This window comes from Lepidochelys olivacea (genome assembly GCF_965140295.1).
Source record: "Lepidochelys olivacea isolate rLepOli2 genome assembly, chromosome: 5".
Lineage (NCBI taxonomy): Eukaryota > Metazoa > Chordata > Testudines > Cheloniidae > Lepidochelys > Lepidochelys olivacea.
In genome coordinates, this window is record NC_140415.1 from 27,124,764 (window position 1) to 27,139,511 (window position 14,748).

General features: G+C 40.5%; 1 protein-coding gene across 2 annotated transcripts in view; it reads left to right on the top strand.

Moving 5' to 3' along the window:
* WDR70 (WD repeat domain 70) overlaps nucleotides 1-14,748 on the top strand; it is a 272,758-nt gene that overhangs the window by 204,355 nt on the left and 53,655 nt on the right. For both annotated transcript variants that reach the window (XM_084628341.1, XM_084628340.1), the window contains exons 11-13: nucleotides 3,096-3,195; nucleotides 11,256-11,340; nucleotides 13,338-13,476. In XM_084628341.1, coding sequence (XP_084484467.1) covers nucleotides 3,096-3,195; nucleotides 11,256-11,340; nucleotides 13,338-13,476 — 324 coding nt within the window. The remainder of the gene's footprint in view (nucleotides 1-3,095; nucleotides 3,196-11,255; nucleotides 11,341-13,337; nucleotides 13,477-14,748) is intronic.

A 14,748-nucleotide genomic window follows, 5' to 3' on the forward strand; every position in this document is an offset into this window, starting at 1 on the left:
AGCTGGTCCCATTTCTGTTCACCTACTCCTCGCCCGAGTCTCCTTGTCCAACTGGTCCCAGTCTTTCCCTTCTTCCCTCCAGCTCCTCATCCAACCTCAATGTTTCATCCCCCTAGCCTGTTGGATCTCAGTCTCCACCTCACAAACAGCTCCCAGTCTCATTGCCCAATCAGTCCCAATGTCCTTTCCCTCCAACTCCCAGTCACCGTTTCTCTCTCTACCTCCAATCCCAGTCTAACTAGATTCCCTTTCCCTCATCCTGGTCTTTTGTCCCCACTATATTCAAATCAGACAGCTTTCTCCTCCACGCTAACTGGGTGCCATCAAGGAGTAAAGGGATCATTGAGAGCACAGGAGAGAACCTGCTGTCAGGTCCAGTATCTTGCCCCATCCTGACTCAGATCAGCCAGGAGTTGCAATTACAGGAATCTGAGCTCCCACCGTCATGGGTTGGATCATGGTCTCTCACTGTGTGGAATCTTAGATTTTAACTGTTAAAATTGAAGTCTCTACTGAGCATATGCAAAAGTGTAGTTTTTTAAGGGCTTATAACTTGGCCACATTTGAGTGGATTTTCACAGGGATAGCAAAAGGTATAGTAGACCTGACACATAGGCTACCGTCCATCAAATTTCAAGCACCTGCTCCAATGTATAGGCACACTAAAGTATTTCAGAGAAAAGGTTTCAAGAATCTTTTATCATGTTCAAAACACTGTTTCTCACTAGCCTTGTTGTTGGAGACAACTAGACTATTTTGGCTGGAATTTTTTTTTTAAAAATTCAGCCTGAGGCAGACGTCCAACATGAAGAATTTTAACCCAAATGGTTAAAGTTTGGCAGAATTGTAAGCAAGTGAAAACAGGTCTTATAGTAGGAAGTGGCAGACAACCTTAATTCTAGCTGCCTACGATTAAATTTATCTATGGAATCTTCCATACTGAAGGATTTAAAAACATGCACATGTAAGAATTACTTTTGTCATCTTACATGAACTGTATTCAAGCTCTTTTCTACGTGAACACTTAGTTTATGACCAGTTTGGGTGTGAATCTACCACACACTAGCCTGGTTCACACTATCTGGTCATGTAGACCCTGCTCACACCCACCAACAGTTTCTTTGTGCACTTTGATTTAGACCAGGGGTTCTCACAACAAATGTTCTGGTGGCCTCAGAGTGCGGATATCAGCTCTTGCTGGTGGCCGCTCTAACAATTTTTCCTAAAATACTTAATTAACTTTAGGAAAAACAAATGAATATGCACATATACATGTCCAAATCATTGTAATTTATTTATGTAGGATTTTTTTTGGAGAATCAATAATAAAAATAATGTACAGTTGTCTCTATTCTTTACTGGACCTAAACAGAATAGAAACACAAATAAGGTGCTTTGCACGTTCTTGTCTTTTTTCTTATTGTTTCTGTTGCTTTTTTTTAGACTTGCTAGCTACTAAGTCTGCTGTGAAAAGTGATATTTATTAACAAACATACAGATATCACTTTTCACTGAAGACATACTCAGCCCTGGCAATCCCGGGGACAAACTGAGCCCTGGATGGGGAGGTGGGTATGGAGGCAGCAGGAGCCGGGGCAATGGGGCACTAGGGGAGGCAGTGGAGGCCAGAGGTGATGGGAGGGGTGGTGAGCTCGGGGAATGGAGCCCAAAGCCCTGTGGCTGGAGCCTTCCACCTGCCACCCCAGGGCTGAAGCCTGACCCCCACCGCCTCTGGGAAAGTGGGGAACTCACCTGCTGCCTGCTCTTCCAGCATTTGTGCGTCCAGAGAGGGGCCTCTGCTTTGCCCCGTCCCCCACCTCCCCACCAATAACCACCCAGAAGGCTGTGCCTGCAAGAAAAGTCCCTGGTGGCTACATGTGGCCATGGTTGCCGCATCTGAGAAACACTGATCTAGACCCATTTCAAAGCAGGTTAGATCAAAACACACTAAGGAATTGTTAGTGTATATCAGTGGATCCACATGGACAATTAATGCAGCATTCTAGTGGAGAGTAGATTTACATCCCAGTTTGCTGCAAACTATATGTTTGTGTAGACAAGCTCCAAGAATATCAGAAATGCAGCTTCGTCTGGGTAGCAAGTAATTTTTCTTTAACAGAGTATATCTGTACACAACATTTAAGGACAGAAAATAAAGAAGGATGCATTTTCTAAATGAAAGATCTGGGGAAGTTAATTAAGTGGAACGTAAATTTGTGAAAAGTGCTTTGGTATCTTTAATAGTTTGGACCTTTGTTTTAAGCAAGGAAGGGAGAACCTGGGTTTTGTGAAACCTGTACAACTTTTTGTAGTTTGAGGTTTCACAGAACGTGTTTTGAATTTCACAAAATATTTTTCCTTTTTTAATATAAGGACATTTCAAGACAAAAGCGGATTGTCTTGGTTAAATAAAAGTCTGTTCTATGCAAGCAAAAGATTCATGTATAAAAGTAATTCCTGCCCCTTTTTCTAGGACTGTCAGGGGAATATAGTTAAAAAACAAAAATATACAGCATTCCCAAACTTGAGTTTTGCAGGTGCAAAATGGAACTCAAACCTCAGAATATTTGAGTTTTATTCTAAATCTATAATCTATGAGCTTTGGCAGATTCTAAATTTGGCAAAAGAAATTCTCCCAGTCCTCCTTTAAGTCTTATCCAAAATATTTATAATGCATTTTGACATTTCTAAACTGTAAACCTGCTATAGGAGTGATGAGAACTGAGTGTCTTGTAATAAAAAATATTTTAATCACAGTCTTTTATTTCTGAACAATGTGAGTTACATGTGGGTATTGATTGTATGGAGATGTGTAATTGTTTTCCTGTACTATAAAATGAAATATAGTAAGAAGTTAAAATGTGCCTTTAAAATCATTATCATCATCATCATCATCTATAATGCAAAAGGAACATTTTTAAAAGATTATAGAAATGTGTACTTTTTTCCCCTCCTTGACTCGAAAATGGTTTTCTAAAAAAAAAAAAAAAAAAAGGCAGGAAATATAATAAAGAATGCTTAATGTTGTAAGGACATAAGTATATTCAGTCTGGAAGTAACAAAGTTTTTATATATGTTATTTTCTTGACAAACAGGTTCATACAAAGTTCCACTGCAGGCAGGCACATGCTCCTGGCACTGAAACTTCATGCTTGACGTTTTCCTATGATGGTACTGTCCTTGCTAGTCGAGGAGGTAGGTAAATAAAAAGCTCTTTGATGTATGTTGCTTAATGAAAGATAAGTTTAGGTTTCCGCTAATTATTAACTAATGTGGGAAAGAAATTCTGGCCATTTTAAATCATACCACCTAGAGGTAATTCTTCATACTAGGAAAATAATACATTGAAATCAGAAGTTAGCTATTCTCTGGATTTTTTTTTTAAATCTGAAATACTTCACAAATCTTAATTTTCATTACCATACCTTACTCTAAAATTGTGTTTCATCAGCAGTTCTGAACATGGATGGGGGAAGCATGTCCAACTTCCTAAGGGAGTGCGGCAAGGCTTCTCACTCACTGGGTCACAACATCTCTACTGCCCCTCCGTCATGAATAAATTTGAGTGAGTGACTCTGTGAACTGTTGCGTAGGGATGCAGTGCCACTCAGATTTGGTCCAGCCTCTCTTCCATCAAAATGTAAGGGCACCTGGGCCAAATTTGAGTGAATGGGTTTGCAATCTGGCACACTGCATCACAGTCCCCACTAGCATTCATCAGTGCTGAAATTAAGGAGTACTGCCCTGAAAACACTGTAGATGTTATGTGCTTTTAAACATTTCCTAGTCTATGCACAGCAGGATCAAAAGACTGGTTTATTTAAAGTAGAAGTTCCTTTATTGGAATCACTGTATTAATGGCTCCAGTTCCATATAGATTACATTGGAAAGTCCTGTTTTGTAAGGTGAAGGGAGGGCATGAATCAGAAAATGTTGAGAACACCTGCGGTACATTTATGGAAGGAAATTTATAAAAATAATTAAGGGAAATTGTAGAAGAAAATGATTTAATTTATTTTGCTATGTTTTTATTGTACAAATTCCAATTTTTTTAATCCAAGCAATAATAATCCACCAAAATCAGAAATTTTAAATTTGAATAAAATAAACACACAAAATTAACTAATAAGAATTTTTCAAAATTAATACAAAGTGTTTAAAAGTATCAACTTTTTTCATTTGTTCTTTGTGGAAAAGCCTCCAACAGTATTCACTTCATATTGTTTACTGTTTATTCTCTCCCCAGTTCACTTGTCTATACACTGTAATTTTTTGTCATTGGATTGTATTTTATCTAATTTGTATTGTAAACACCATGAAAAGGGGAGCTTCTTATTTGCCTGTAAAGTGTTGTCAGTTTCTGTGCTCCTGTATAAATAATGACACATTTATAAATGGTTCTCTGAGTCTCCTCTGTTGTTATAGGCTGAGTTTTTCAAAGCTGCCTATCATGCTCTAATTAGACTTTCTCTTTATGCCATTCATTTTCTTCATTTGTCCTTCCACGTGATACCTTCCTTTTGAGGATATTTTCTTAAGTTCCGTATTTGTGAATTTATTAAACTTGCTCAGTAGCCTTTTGCCGTTTTTTACTGTGGTGTTGTACTTCCTTCCCCCATGTTCTTCCCATCCTTATTTGTCCCCAGAATGTGTATCTGGATGATCAGGCATCCAGATGACTAGTCAGACTATGCCTAACTTACTTAATCATCAGTCTGTCACATTTCAGTCTAAATTGTATAAAAACTTGATTTATACTATTGCAGGATTTAAGCATAAGAAATGGCTCCTTAGTGTGTTTTAAAATATTACCTTAATATACAGTACTTGCCTGGTTAGATGATTTTTTTAAACTCTGTATATCTGCTATACTAAAATGAGAAGGATTCATGCTTTATTTTAAATTCTTTGTTTGGTTAATGTTTTAATATAAGTATTGCTTTGGATCTGTACCAATAAAAGCAGGTGTGGATCCAGCAGCCATAGATTAGCATGGGGATCAAAGAGAGGATCATTGTTTGGGTGAGTGGGGACTTTCACTGAAAGCCTGATTGCCTCCCCTGCATCTGATGTAGATTCTGAGTCAGAGATGAGGGAGATGAGGCACAGCTCAGCTGCAGGCACAGGGGAAAAGGAACAGCAGGAGAGTTGCTTATGGGAGTTCCTGGCTTCGTTCTTGTCAGTTATTAGCTAACAACCTGACAGAAATTTAAGAAAGTGATATTTACACACATTTCATTATTTTAAAAAAGCATGTTTGGCAACGTTTTCTTATCTTAACAATAAAGAGTGATTCAATAGTGTAGCTACTAATCTATCATAAAAATAAAACTTGAGTTTTATATGCTGGTATTATATAGAACTTACAGTGAACTTCTCTTCTTGTTTATGAGATAAAAATCTCTGAAAAGTCATGTGTGGATCAATGCATTTCTTTGGTGTATCACCTCAGAGGTGAACAACTCTTAGGTCTGGGACTCTTAAATAGTCAACTTATAAATGAAAACCAGTGCATCATGACTTCATGTAACTAAACTCAATGAAACCTATTCACCTCTGCGCTATCAGATAGCATGTGCAAATATGTGCTACCTGTATGGCTCAGAGATGAATATACTTCTTTTTCCCCCCTCAATTTTTGACCATCTCCCATTTAAAATATTTAGATGGAAAAACTGTTTCATTCAGAACTTCTTGATGAATATGAAGAGATTCCAGATACAGTATTTCTGATTAATACATTTAGAGAGTGTGTAACGATAATATTGGCCATGATTTTTAAAAATTTGGTCTATACAGACTTCTGTTTTGATGAATAGCAAGATGAATTGTTCCTTAAGGTAAATACTGACCAAAGCAAATCTGAAGTTAATATTTGCTTAAGTATATAAACTTGACATTCACCTCAATAAAATGCCAATATTTATTGGCACTAATGGATATTATATAGCTGTCACCAGTTTTTAATATCTGATTTTTAAATCAAGATGGATGTTTTCCTAAAAAAAGTCCTCTAGTTCAAACATACATTAATTCAGGGAAGTCTTACAGTCTGTGTTATACAGGAGGTCAGACTAGATGATCATTGTGGTTCCTTCTTGCCTTATAATCTATGAATTTATGGAGCTCAGAGGGCTTTCTGGAAGGATTGGAGTTTTAGCAGCCATAGTTTCTTCATGGATAGAGAAGCAATTATTCTTAAACACAATGCCAAGTGGGATGGTCTGTTGGAAGGGTAAAGTCTGGAGGACCAGATCATCCTGAGAGACATAGAAGATGGTGTAAGTGTAGAAATGTGAAATAATTTCTCTCCCAGATCCATGTTCTGTCATTTAGCTTTTGGCCCATCGGAGGGAGTGATGAGCAGCGTCTGTCTCCTGGGTAGCTCCTTAATTGGCCTTCTCCAGCCTGGTGTGCATGAGCCATTGCACAAGTACAGGGCTGTGACCTTGCCCCCTTTGAGGTGATGTACATTTCAAGGGTGCAACAGCATTGGAGCTCCTGCATTGCTCAGAGAAAACGGTGATGCTCAGGCACGCTTTCATTCCATTTTTCTCACACATGTAAGGGCCAGAAAATATTTAGATGGTGTTAAAGATATGTTTTTGTTTTCATACATTTAATATTTTGATGTTCTCTTGTGTTAACCTTTTTATGTAAATAGCTTTCCTGTGTGTTTTAAATAATTTTATCTCATTCTATAAACTTTGTTGTTAGTGCAGAGACTTGAGGGAAACTGCCACAGCTCTAAAGTGTTGAGTCTTTCAGGCACTAGCACAACAGCCTTATGTAACACACGCTCGGTGACTTAGGCTGAGCCATGCATTTCCAGGTCAATTGCTTTCCTGGCTGATGTCAGCAGTGGAGCTCCCTGGAGATTATCACATGGTTCACTTTCCAATTTATGCAGTACTCTTGCTTCACAGTATCTCTCTCATCTTTCTGTATCCTATACAGTCTTTCTGATCAGCATTTTCTCCTGTCCCATCAGCATGTAGGTTCTAACTTGACTGAAGGCTGTTTGCAAAAGACCTATCTTGGTTCAGCAAAAACGAAGGCATTATTCTGGGAGCTCTCTGTGAACTGTGACAAATTTGGATCTAAACCCTAGTAGGAATGACAGTGGCTGATTCCATCATGCTAAGAGTCTGGCCACAAATAATCACATGGACCAGGAAACCTGTTTGTAATCCCACCCTGGGATCCTTATGCTGTTTATTGGCATGGTAGAAAATAGTCAGAGGCATTGTGTTTCTTGGTAACTATATAAGCTGTGTGCATGTGCACAAACACCGTGTGCACAACAAGAAATTTTTTGCGCACACGGCCTGTCAAAAATTAGAGGGAACATTGGCCATAACGACTTAAAATTTTAAGTGGGAAAAACCTGTGATGTGGTATGTTCAAGCCTAATGTGAATTCTTCTGAATGCCCCATTTGAAAAACTGCTTGACTGCCTTCTTTCTTCCTTTGAGGCTAAATTTAAAAACTTATTCCGTTTGGCTTCATCTGGCAGTTATTTTAGTCTGTCGTGAACTAGTTGAAGGTAGACTAGTGTTTCTCCAGCCCCAGTAGGAATTGATACATTTAGAAATCATTATTAAATAAACCCTGGTGTTGTGGGATAATAATATAGTAATTTTCCAGGTGGCGGTGACTTCACCTCCAAGTGTGAGTTTGGAGTACCAGTGTCTGATCCACATTCATATTAAATTTTCATTGATAAGGTAGTTCTATGGATGCATCCTAAATTTATTCTAAAGTGTTCTACCTTAATAACCAAGTCATTCTAACAACATTTCTTCCACACAGAATCATAGAATATCAGGGTTGGAAGGGACCTCAGGAGGTCATCTAGTCCAACGCCCTGCTCAAAGCAGGACCAATCTCCAACTAAATCATCCCAGCCAGGGCTTTGTCAAGCCTTAAAAACTTCTAAGAAAGGAGATTCCACCACCTCCCTAGGTAACGCATTCCAGTGTTTCACCACCCTCCTAGTGAAAAAGTTTTTCCTAATATTCAACCTAACCTCCTCCACTGCAACTTGAGACCATTACTCCTCGTTCTGTCATCTGCTACCACTGAGAACAGTCTAGATCCATCCTTTTTGGAACCCCCTTTCAGGTAGTTGAAATCAGCTATCAAATCCCCCCCCCCTCATTCTTCTCTTCTGCAGACTAAACAATCCCAGTTCCCTCAGCCTCTCCTCATAAGTCATGTGTTCCAGTCCCCTAATCATTTTTGTTGCCCTCCGCTGGACGTTTTCTAATTTTTCCACATCCTTCTTGTAGTGTGGGGCCCAAAACTGGACACAGTACTCCAGATGAGGCCTCACCAATGTCGAATAGAGGGGAACGATCACGTCCCTCGATCTGCTGGCAATGCCCCTACTTATACATCCCAAAATGCCATTAGCTTTCTTGGCAACGAGGGCACACTGCTGACTCGTATCCAGCTTCTCATCCACCGTAACCCCCTAGGTCCTTTTCTGCAGAACTGCTGCCTAGCCATTCGGTCCCTAGTCTGTAGCGGTGCATGGGATTCTTCCTTCCTAAGTGCAGGACTCTGCACTGGTCCTTGCTGAACCTCATCAGGTTTCTTTTGGCCCAATCCTCTAATTTGTGTAGGTCCCTCTGTATCCTATCCCTATCCTCCAGCGTATCTACCTCTCCTCCCAGTTTAGTGTCATCTGCAAACTTGCTGAGGGTGCAATCCACACCATCTTCCAATGCCCATCCCAACAAGACCTTTCTCCAGAAACTGAATGTGAAAATGACTTTGGACTTTTATCTGGAACTGACCAAAGCCCTGCAAAAGTCTTTCTAGCCTCTTCTTTTCACACCAATACAGTAGGTTTTGCTGTTAGCAAGAGAGATATGTCTAAATAACTGTCTGATTGCATTTCTGCATGCTACAGCTTGGCAGGCCTGCAACTTAAAGATCATGTCAAGGCTCATTCCATTAGAGACAGAGCAGCCTTGGATGCTAGCCTCAGATCTGTCCCTATCCAAGAAATTTGCAAAGCAGCCAAATGGCATTCTTTGCACACATTAACAAAGCACTGGTGCTTTAGTTTTAGCATCTAGACAATAATTATTGTTTTTCATGTTACAGAAACAAACACTTTGGTAGTATTGGGATGGACACTATTAGAAAATCCTAAAATAAATAGATATTCCGAAGTTAGGGAATTCAAAACCCTTGTTCTCTTTTCCCTCCCCCCGCCTTTCCAACCAACATAGATTTATTACTCTGGTCAAAATATTTTTATTTAAATTTGCCACTTTTCAACAAGCTTTCATGTTGAAGAGGTATCTTAGTCCTTCGTATTTTGTTTACACACACATACACGCTTCTGCTTTCATTCAAAAATATGCCACTTACCTTGATTTTCTTTTGTTATTGTCCATTACCCATTTTTCCATTATATTTTATTTCAGTTACCCTCTTTAAGCTCTTTAGTCTCCATGAGCGGGAATCCACAGTGATGAATATCTTTGGAGAAAAGAAAATGACTTCCCTCTAATTCTTGTGCCCTGGTTGTGTGCATTTCTGTGCATTACCACTCACCCAACCCCTCCCATCAGAGTTCAGGGGAATTCTGTAACTTCTTATCTAGATTTAACCTTGTACTTTTTAAAATTACTTTTATATGCAAATTCTTCTTCTCACCTTTTGTAAGGAACTGACCTGGAATGCAAGGAGGTCAGCTAGTTGCCTTAGTGAGGGTTCTGTAATATGCAGGACCCTGTTGGTGCCTCAGAGACTCAAAATTCTAGAACTATGAGAATTTCTGCCTCCTCTCATCCTGGAAATATGTACTTCAGAGTAAAAATCCATAAATATGCACATCTCTCTACACACAAGAATTACAGGTAACTACCCTTTTTTAACAGGTCGTTAATATGACATAACTACCAAAAGGGAATAAATAGCATAACTTTGATTGACTTGCTGATTCATACCACATTTATCAAAGACACATGACAACAGCTATAAATGACTTATTGTGAAGTAGTTCTGGCTTTTAAAGTCACAATTGTATTGGAGGGGCTGTCCTGCAGTGTGTCTCCCACAAGGAATTCTGGCTGATTCACTCAGAATTTCAGTAGGAACAGGAGCGTACACAGGAATAGTGCCATTTTTGAAGGGGCACTTCCTGTGCCCCCCACGGCCGGAGGAACTGCCTCCCTCCTCCTGCTCCACACGGCCAGAGGACCTGGTTCTCCCCACCACAGCCCCGGGCCCGGTGGTTCTGGCTCTCTCCCCCAACCTATCTCCCATGGCTCTGGGGCCAGTGGAGCTCGCTCTCTCCCCTGCAGCTGGAGGAAATGGATACCTCCTACAACCCCAGGGCCGGAGGAGCTTGCTCTCCCTGCCCTCTCCCCGGAGGAGTTCTGTGCTGCTGCTGATTGGGGAGGGGAACATGCCCCTGCTTCCCCGCCCCCCATCCCCTCCGTGTGTACGCACACCCCTGAGTGGGAGAACACATGCAGCAATTTTGGTACATTTGTAATGGGTGAAGTGTGTGCACCATCTGTAACTGGTCAGCTGGCTGGTGCAGAAAGTAGGCTGGGCTTTGGGACTACTTTCTGTCTACCCTTCCTTGCCCCCTTTGAAGTAGCTAATGCCTGCACTCCACAGTTGGCTGCTGTGTGTCTTCTAAGGAAAAGGGGAGAGCTCCTTATGCTCTCTCCTCCTCCTTTGCACCCATGTAGGATGAGCTGAAATCTGGCTCCATATATCTTATGTAACTTTTGAACTGTTCCTTCCATTTTAACATTTGTGAGTTAGCTTGTGAAAAGTCAATGAAAATTAAATTGACAACTCCCCACTCCTCTCCCACCCCAAAAACAAAAAACCCAAAAACGGTTACAGCCCCAAAACCCCACAAGCACAGGAAGGATTACTGTTTAAGGAGTTTCCATTCTGCTAGAAACAGCTAAAAGTCATAAAGTAGATGTTGGCAGGATTTTGTCACTGAGGAAAAGTCCATGACAGTCTCATTGAAGCATACAGTAAGGAACACTACAGGTGGTATTTCTCATTATTAAACTTTAAGCCATTACTTTAGGCACAAACAACTCATTCTTTTCATGTAGCACTCCCGCCCCCTTAAACATGCTGATATTTTTCTCCTTTTGTTTTATTGATTTATTTAGCTTTTGGGTCCCTGGACAAAAATTAAGTTCCTACAAATATGTAATTCTTGACTCTTATGTGTTAACTTTTGTCATTTGTTGTTTATTTCATAGGAGATGATACATTAAAAGCATGGGATATCAGGCAATTTAAAAAACCTCTTAACTCAGTTGAAGGTCTGTCCAGCTTTTTCCCAATGTAAGTACTTTATTCATTTACTCCAGCCTGTAGAAGCAGATGCAGAAACAGCCAAAGCAGGGACAGCTGTAGTGGGAGGTGTGGGTAAAAATGGGGGTCAGCTGGGGCCATCCGTGGACCCTGAATTGTACAGAGGAGACACCACCACCACCTTCAAGCAGTCAGGAGCCCCTAGGAGCCAGGTGGTGCTGCCTTTTCCCCATCCTCCCACCATCTGACCTTCGGGAAAAACTGCAGAGGAACCAGCCAGACACTCCAGTCAATAGAGCAGCTGCAGAAAGAAGGCAAAGCAGGGACCTTCGGATATTCAGACAAGTTTGTACAGTTTTAACTGGACTTCCTCTGACCTGTGCAGATTGGCTGTTTGCACCAACCCTCTTGCTCCACCTCCCACAGTCACTTCACCTCAGCTTCACTCTACACTTGCCCCTCTCACTTTCCACTCCCCTTCCCTGTCACCTTACCTTCCTTTCAGCTTCCCATCTCCCTTCACTTTTCTTTTCATGTAGTTTATTGCCTCCTAAATAAGCCCACCCCCCAAAAATGACAATAATTGTGCAGCTAACATGATTGCTGTCATCACATAGTTCACTCTGCTTGAGTGTGCTGTCCCCTTCCCACCCTGTGTCTGTGTTGTCTATTTAAATGATAAACTCTCCAGAGCAGGGACCATCTGCTACTCTGTGTTTGTACAGTGCCAGGCACAATGGGGTCCCACTCTTGGTTGGTCCCAAAGCACTACCCACAATAAACATCAATAATATTTAATAATTAGCAGGTGTTGTGCAGGAGAGCTGAGTTGGAAAGTAGATAACTGGACATTATATGTAGGATCTATATGTTGAAATTATTGTGCTGGAGCTCTTGGAGGGCAGGTATTGTATTTATTTTTTTATTTTGATTTGTACTGAACACCTAGTTTTAGGCACAGCCGGTTACAGCTCTCACCGAAGATTTATAGTTTTCAAATGATATCTCAGAAATAAGTCAAAGACACTCAGTCTTGGACTTGGAACTCTTTCTGTGTTTCTAGCATTGAGAAATAGGAAGGAGTATGTTGTAAAATAGTTTTGACCATCTATTTACAATTGTTGTATGCGACCAGGGTGTATAGCCCCTGGCCTAGGGCTATAACTGGGTGGAGGTCTTCAGGGACGGGAGTTACCAGACAGAAGTTGGAGGAATTGCAAGCCAAGGTCCCATAAACAAGAGTCAGAGTCAGGCCAGAGTTGGACACCGGAGATCAGAAGTAGTACCAGGTTAGAATCAAAAGGCAAGATCAGAGTCAAACTGAAGTAGACAACGGGAGATCAGAGGGAGTACCAGGCTAGAATTAAGAGGCAGGAATCAGGGTCGAAGTCAAGCTGGAGTCAGAGACTGGAGATCAGGAGACAAGGCAAAGTCTGGCACTACAGTGAGCCAAAGTCTGTGTGGGTACCCAGACAACTCCCTGGGGTTAAGTAGGGCACTTGGCCAATCAGAGGGCCGCAGGGGACTATCACTCTGGGTCTCTTGGGTGGTATTTCCTGGGGCACCTACTCTCCACAGTGCTTCCTGGTTTTGCCTCTGCATGGCCTCCTGGTGGCAGAGAGAGAATATCAGGTGCCCCATGCTTTACAGAACTGGGTTCTAGTTCCTCGGATTTACAGTTGCAGTTTAAAATTAATTTGACAGATATTTCACTGGTGAAAACAGATTTCATGACCTACTTACTTGTTTACTGATTTGGAAACTGCTGATTTTTTTTGTTTGTTTCCAGTGCTGAAATTTTGATAAGAAAAAGAGGTATTTTTGTTAGTTTTGCCAAATTTGGGTATTTTGTGCACAGCTTTATTTGTACGTATGATTTTAGTTGTCAGACATAGTTAAGCCATTGACAATAGGTTTTAAAAACCTTTTGTATTAACTGTAACAGATAAAAAACCTGTATTTGTAATGATGTTCCCAAAACATATTACAAGTGTGCCCATTATGATGACGATTTATTTTATCTACAGGACAGATTGCTGTTTCAGCCCAGATGATAAGTTAATTGTCACGGGCACCTCTGTTAAGAAAGGAGGTGGCAATGGGAAGCTTATTTTCTTTGAACGGGAGACATTCCAGAAGGTGTATGAAATAGAAGTCACAGATGCTGTATGTATTTTATTTTTCTTTTAAGGTAGAATTCAAAATGTAAATTAAATCAAGTGGTTTTTGTTGTTGTTTTTTTTGCATTTCACACACACAAATTAAGGTGTCACTTCTCCTTTTTATGTGCAATATAATTCCCATAAGCATACATGTAATCTTCATTAACTTCAAAAAATCTCATTTTTGAGGGCATGCCTGAATGAAGACAGTGTAGAATTCTCTGGAAAAATGCCACCCTTTATTTATTCTATTAAACCCTGGGACGAGATGTCCTTGAAGCAGAAGGAAGGTCCCTACTTTAATAGCCACTCCTATACTAAATGTGCTTCCCCTGGGGACTTCACAACTCTCCAGCTGTGAAACCATGTATAAGTCCAAAGATTCTGACACACGTGCCTGTGCTGTTGAATCCACCAGTTCTCATGTTAAAAGATTCAGCTCTCTTTGGGGGAAAACCCATATTTGTCCCCAGTAGTTCGAGGTGTCAGTGCTATGGGTATAGCCCGGGTAACTGCAGAACTCCTCACATCCTTGTGTCAAAATATAAGTCATCTATCTGAAACCCTTGGACAAGGAATACCCTTTGTCAGCAGTAATATGCAGTCCTAAAATACTTGAACCGATAATACAAGAAGGCTTATGTGTATGACTTGAACAACCAGCTATTTCCTAATACAAAAGTGAAGACTATGTCATGTAAAACAAATTGCCATAGTGGTGTACACAGGCAAGAATGTAGAGTTTAGTAGTCAGGGAGTGGAAAAGAGTTGTGGATGTCTGCACACCAAATATGAAGCATCCACTGTGGCTGATAAGACAGAATATCAGGTGGCCAATTATATGCCCCACTGGGCCTAGTAAGCCAATTCATTGATTCTCCTTTCTATGACAGGCACCTCCTGTTGACCCAGCTGTTGAGACATATCAGTCTTCACTGGCACAGCCCAACAAGACTCCGGCTGGAGTCCATTTACACAGAGACTGATATTTGTACAAGAATTTTCTTCATTAGATCCCATTTTCTGATCCTACTTGATTCTGCAGTAAAATCTGCCTGAGGCTGAATTTGGTATAGCAAATATTTCTGTGTTGGAAGACTTGGAATCAAAAACACAGAGAATTAAGGGTGAAGTAGAAAGAAGAGTGAGGTTTTGAGGGGGAAAACTTTTTTATTTTAACTCACATTTTATATATAGCTGTTATACCACATTGCAGTTTTTCTTTAGTATTAAAGAATTTCTCTAAAGAAAACATTGATGGGATTCCTACACTTTG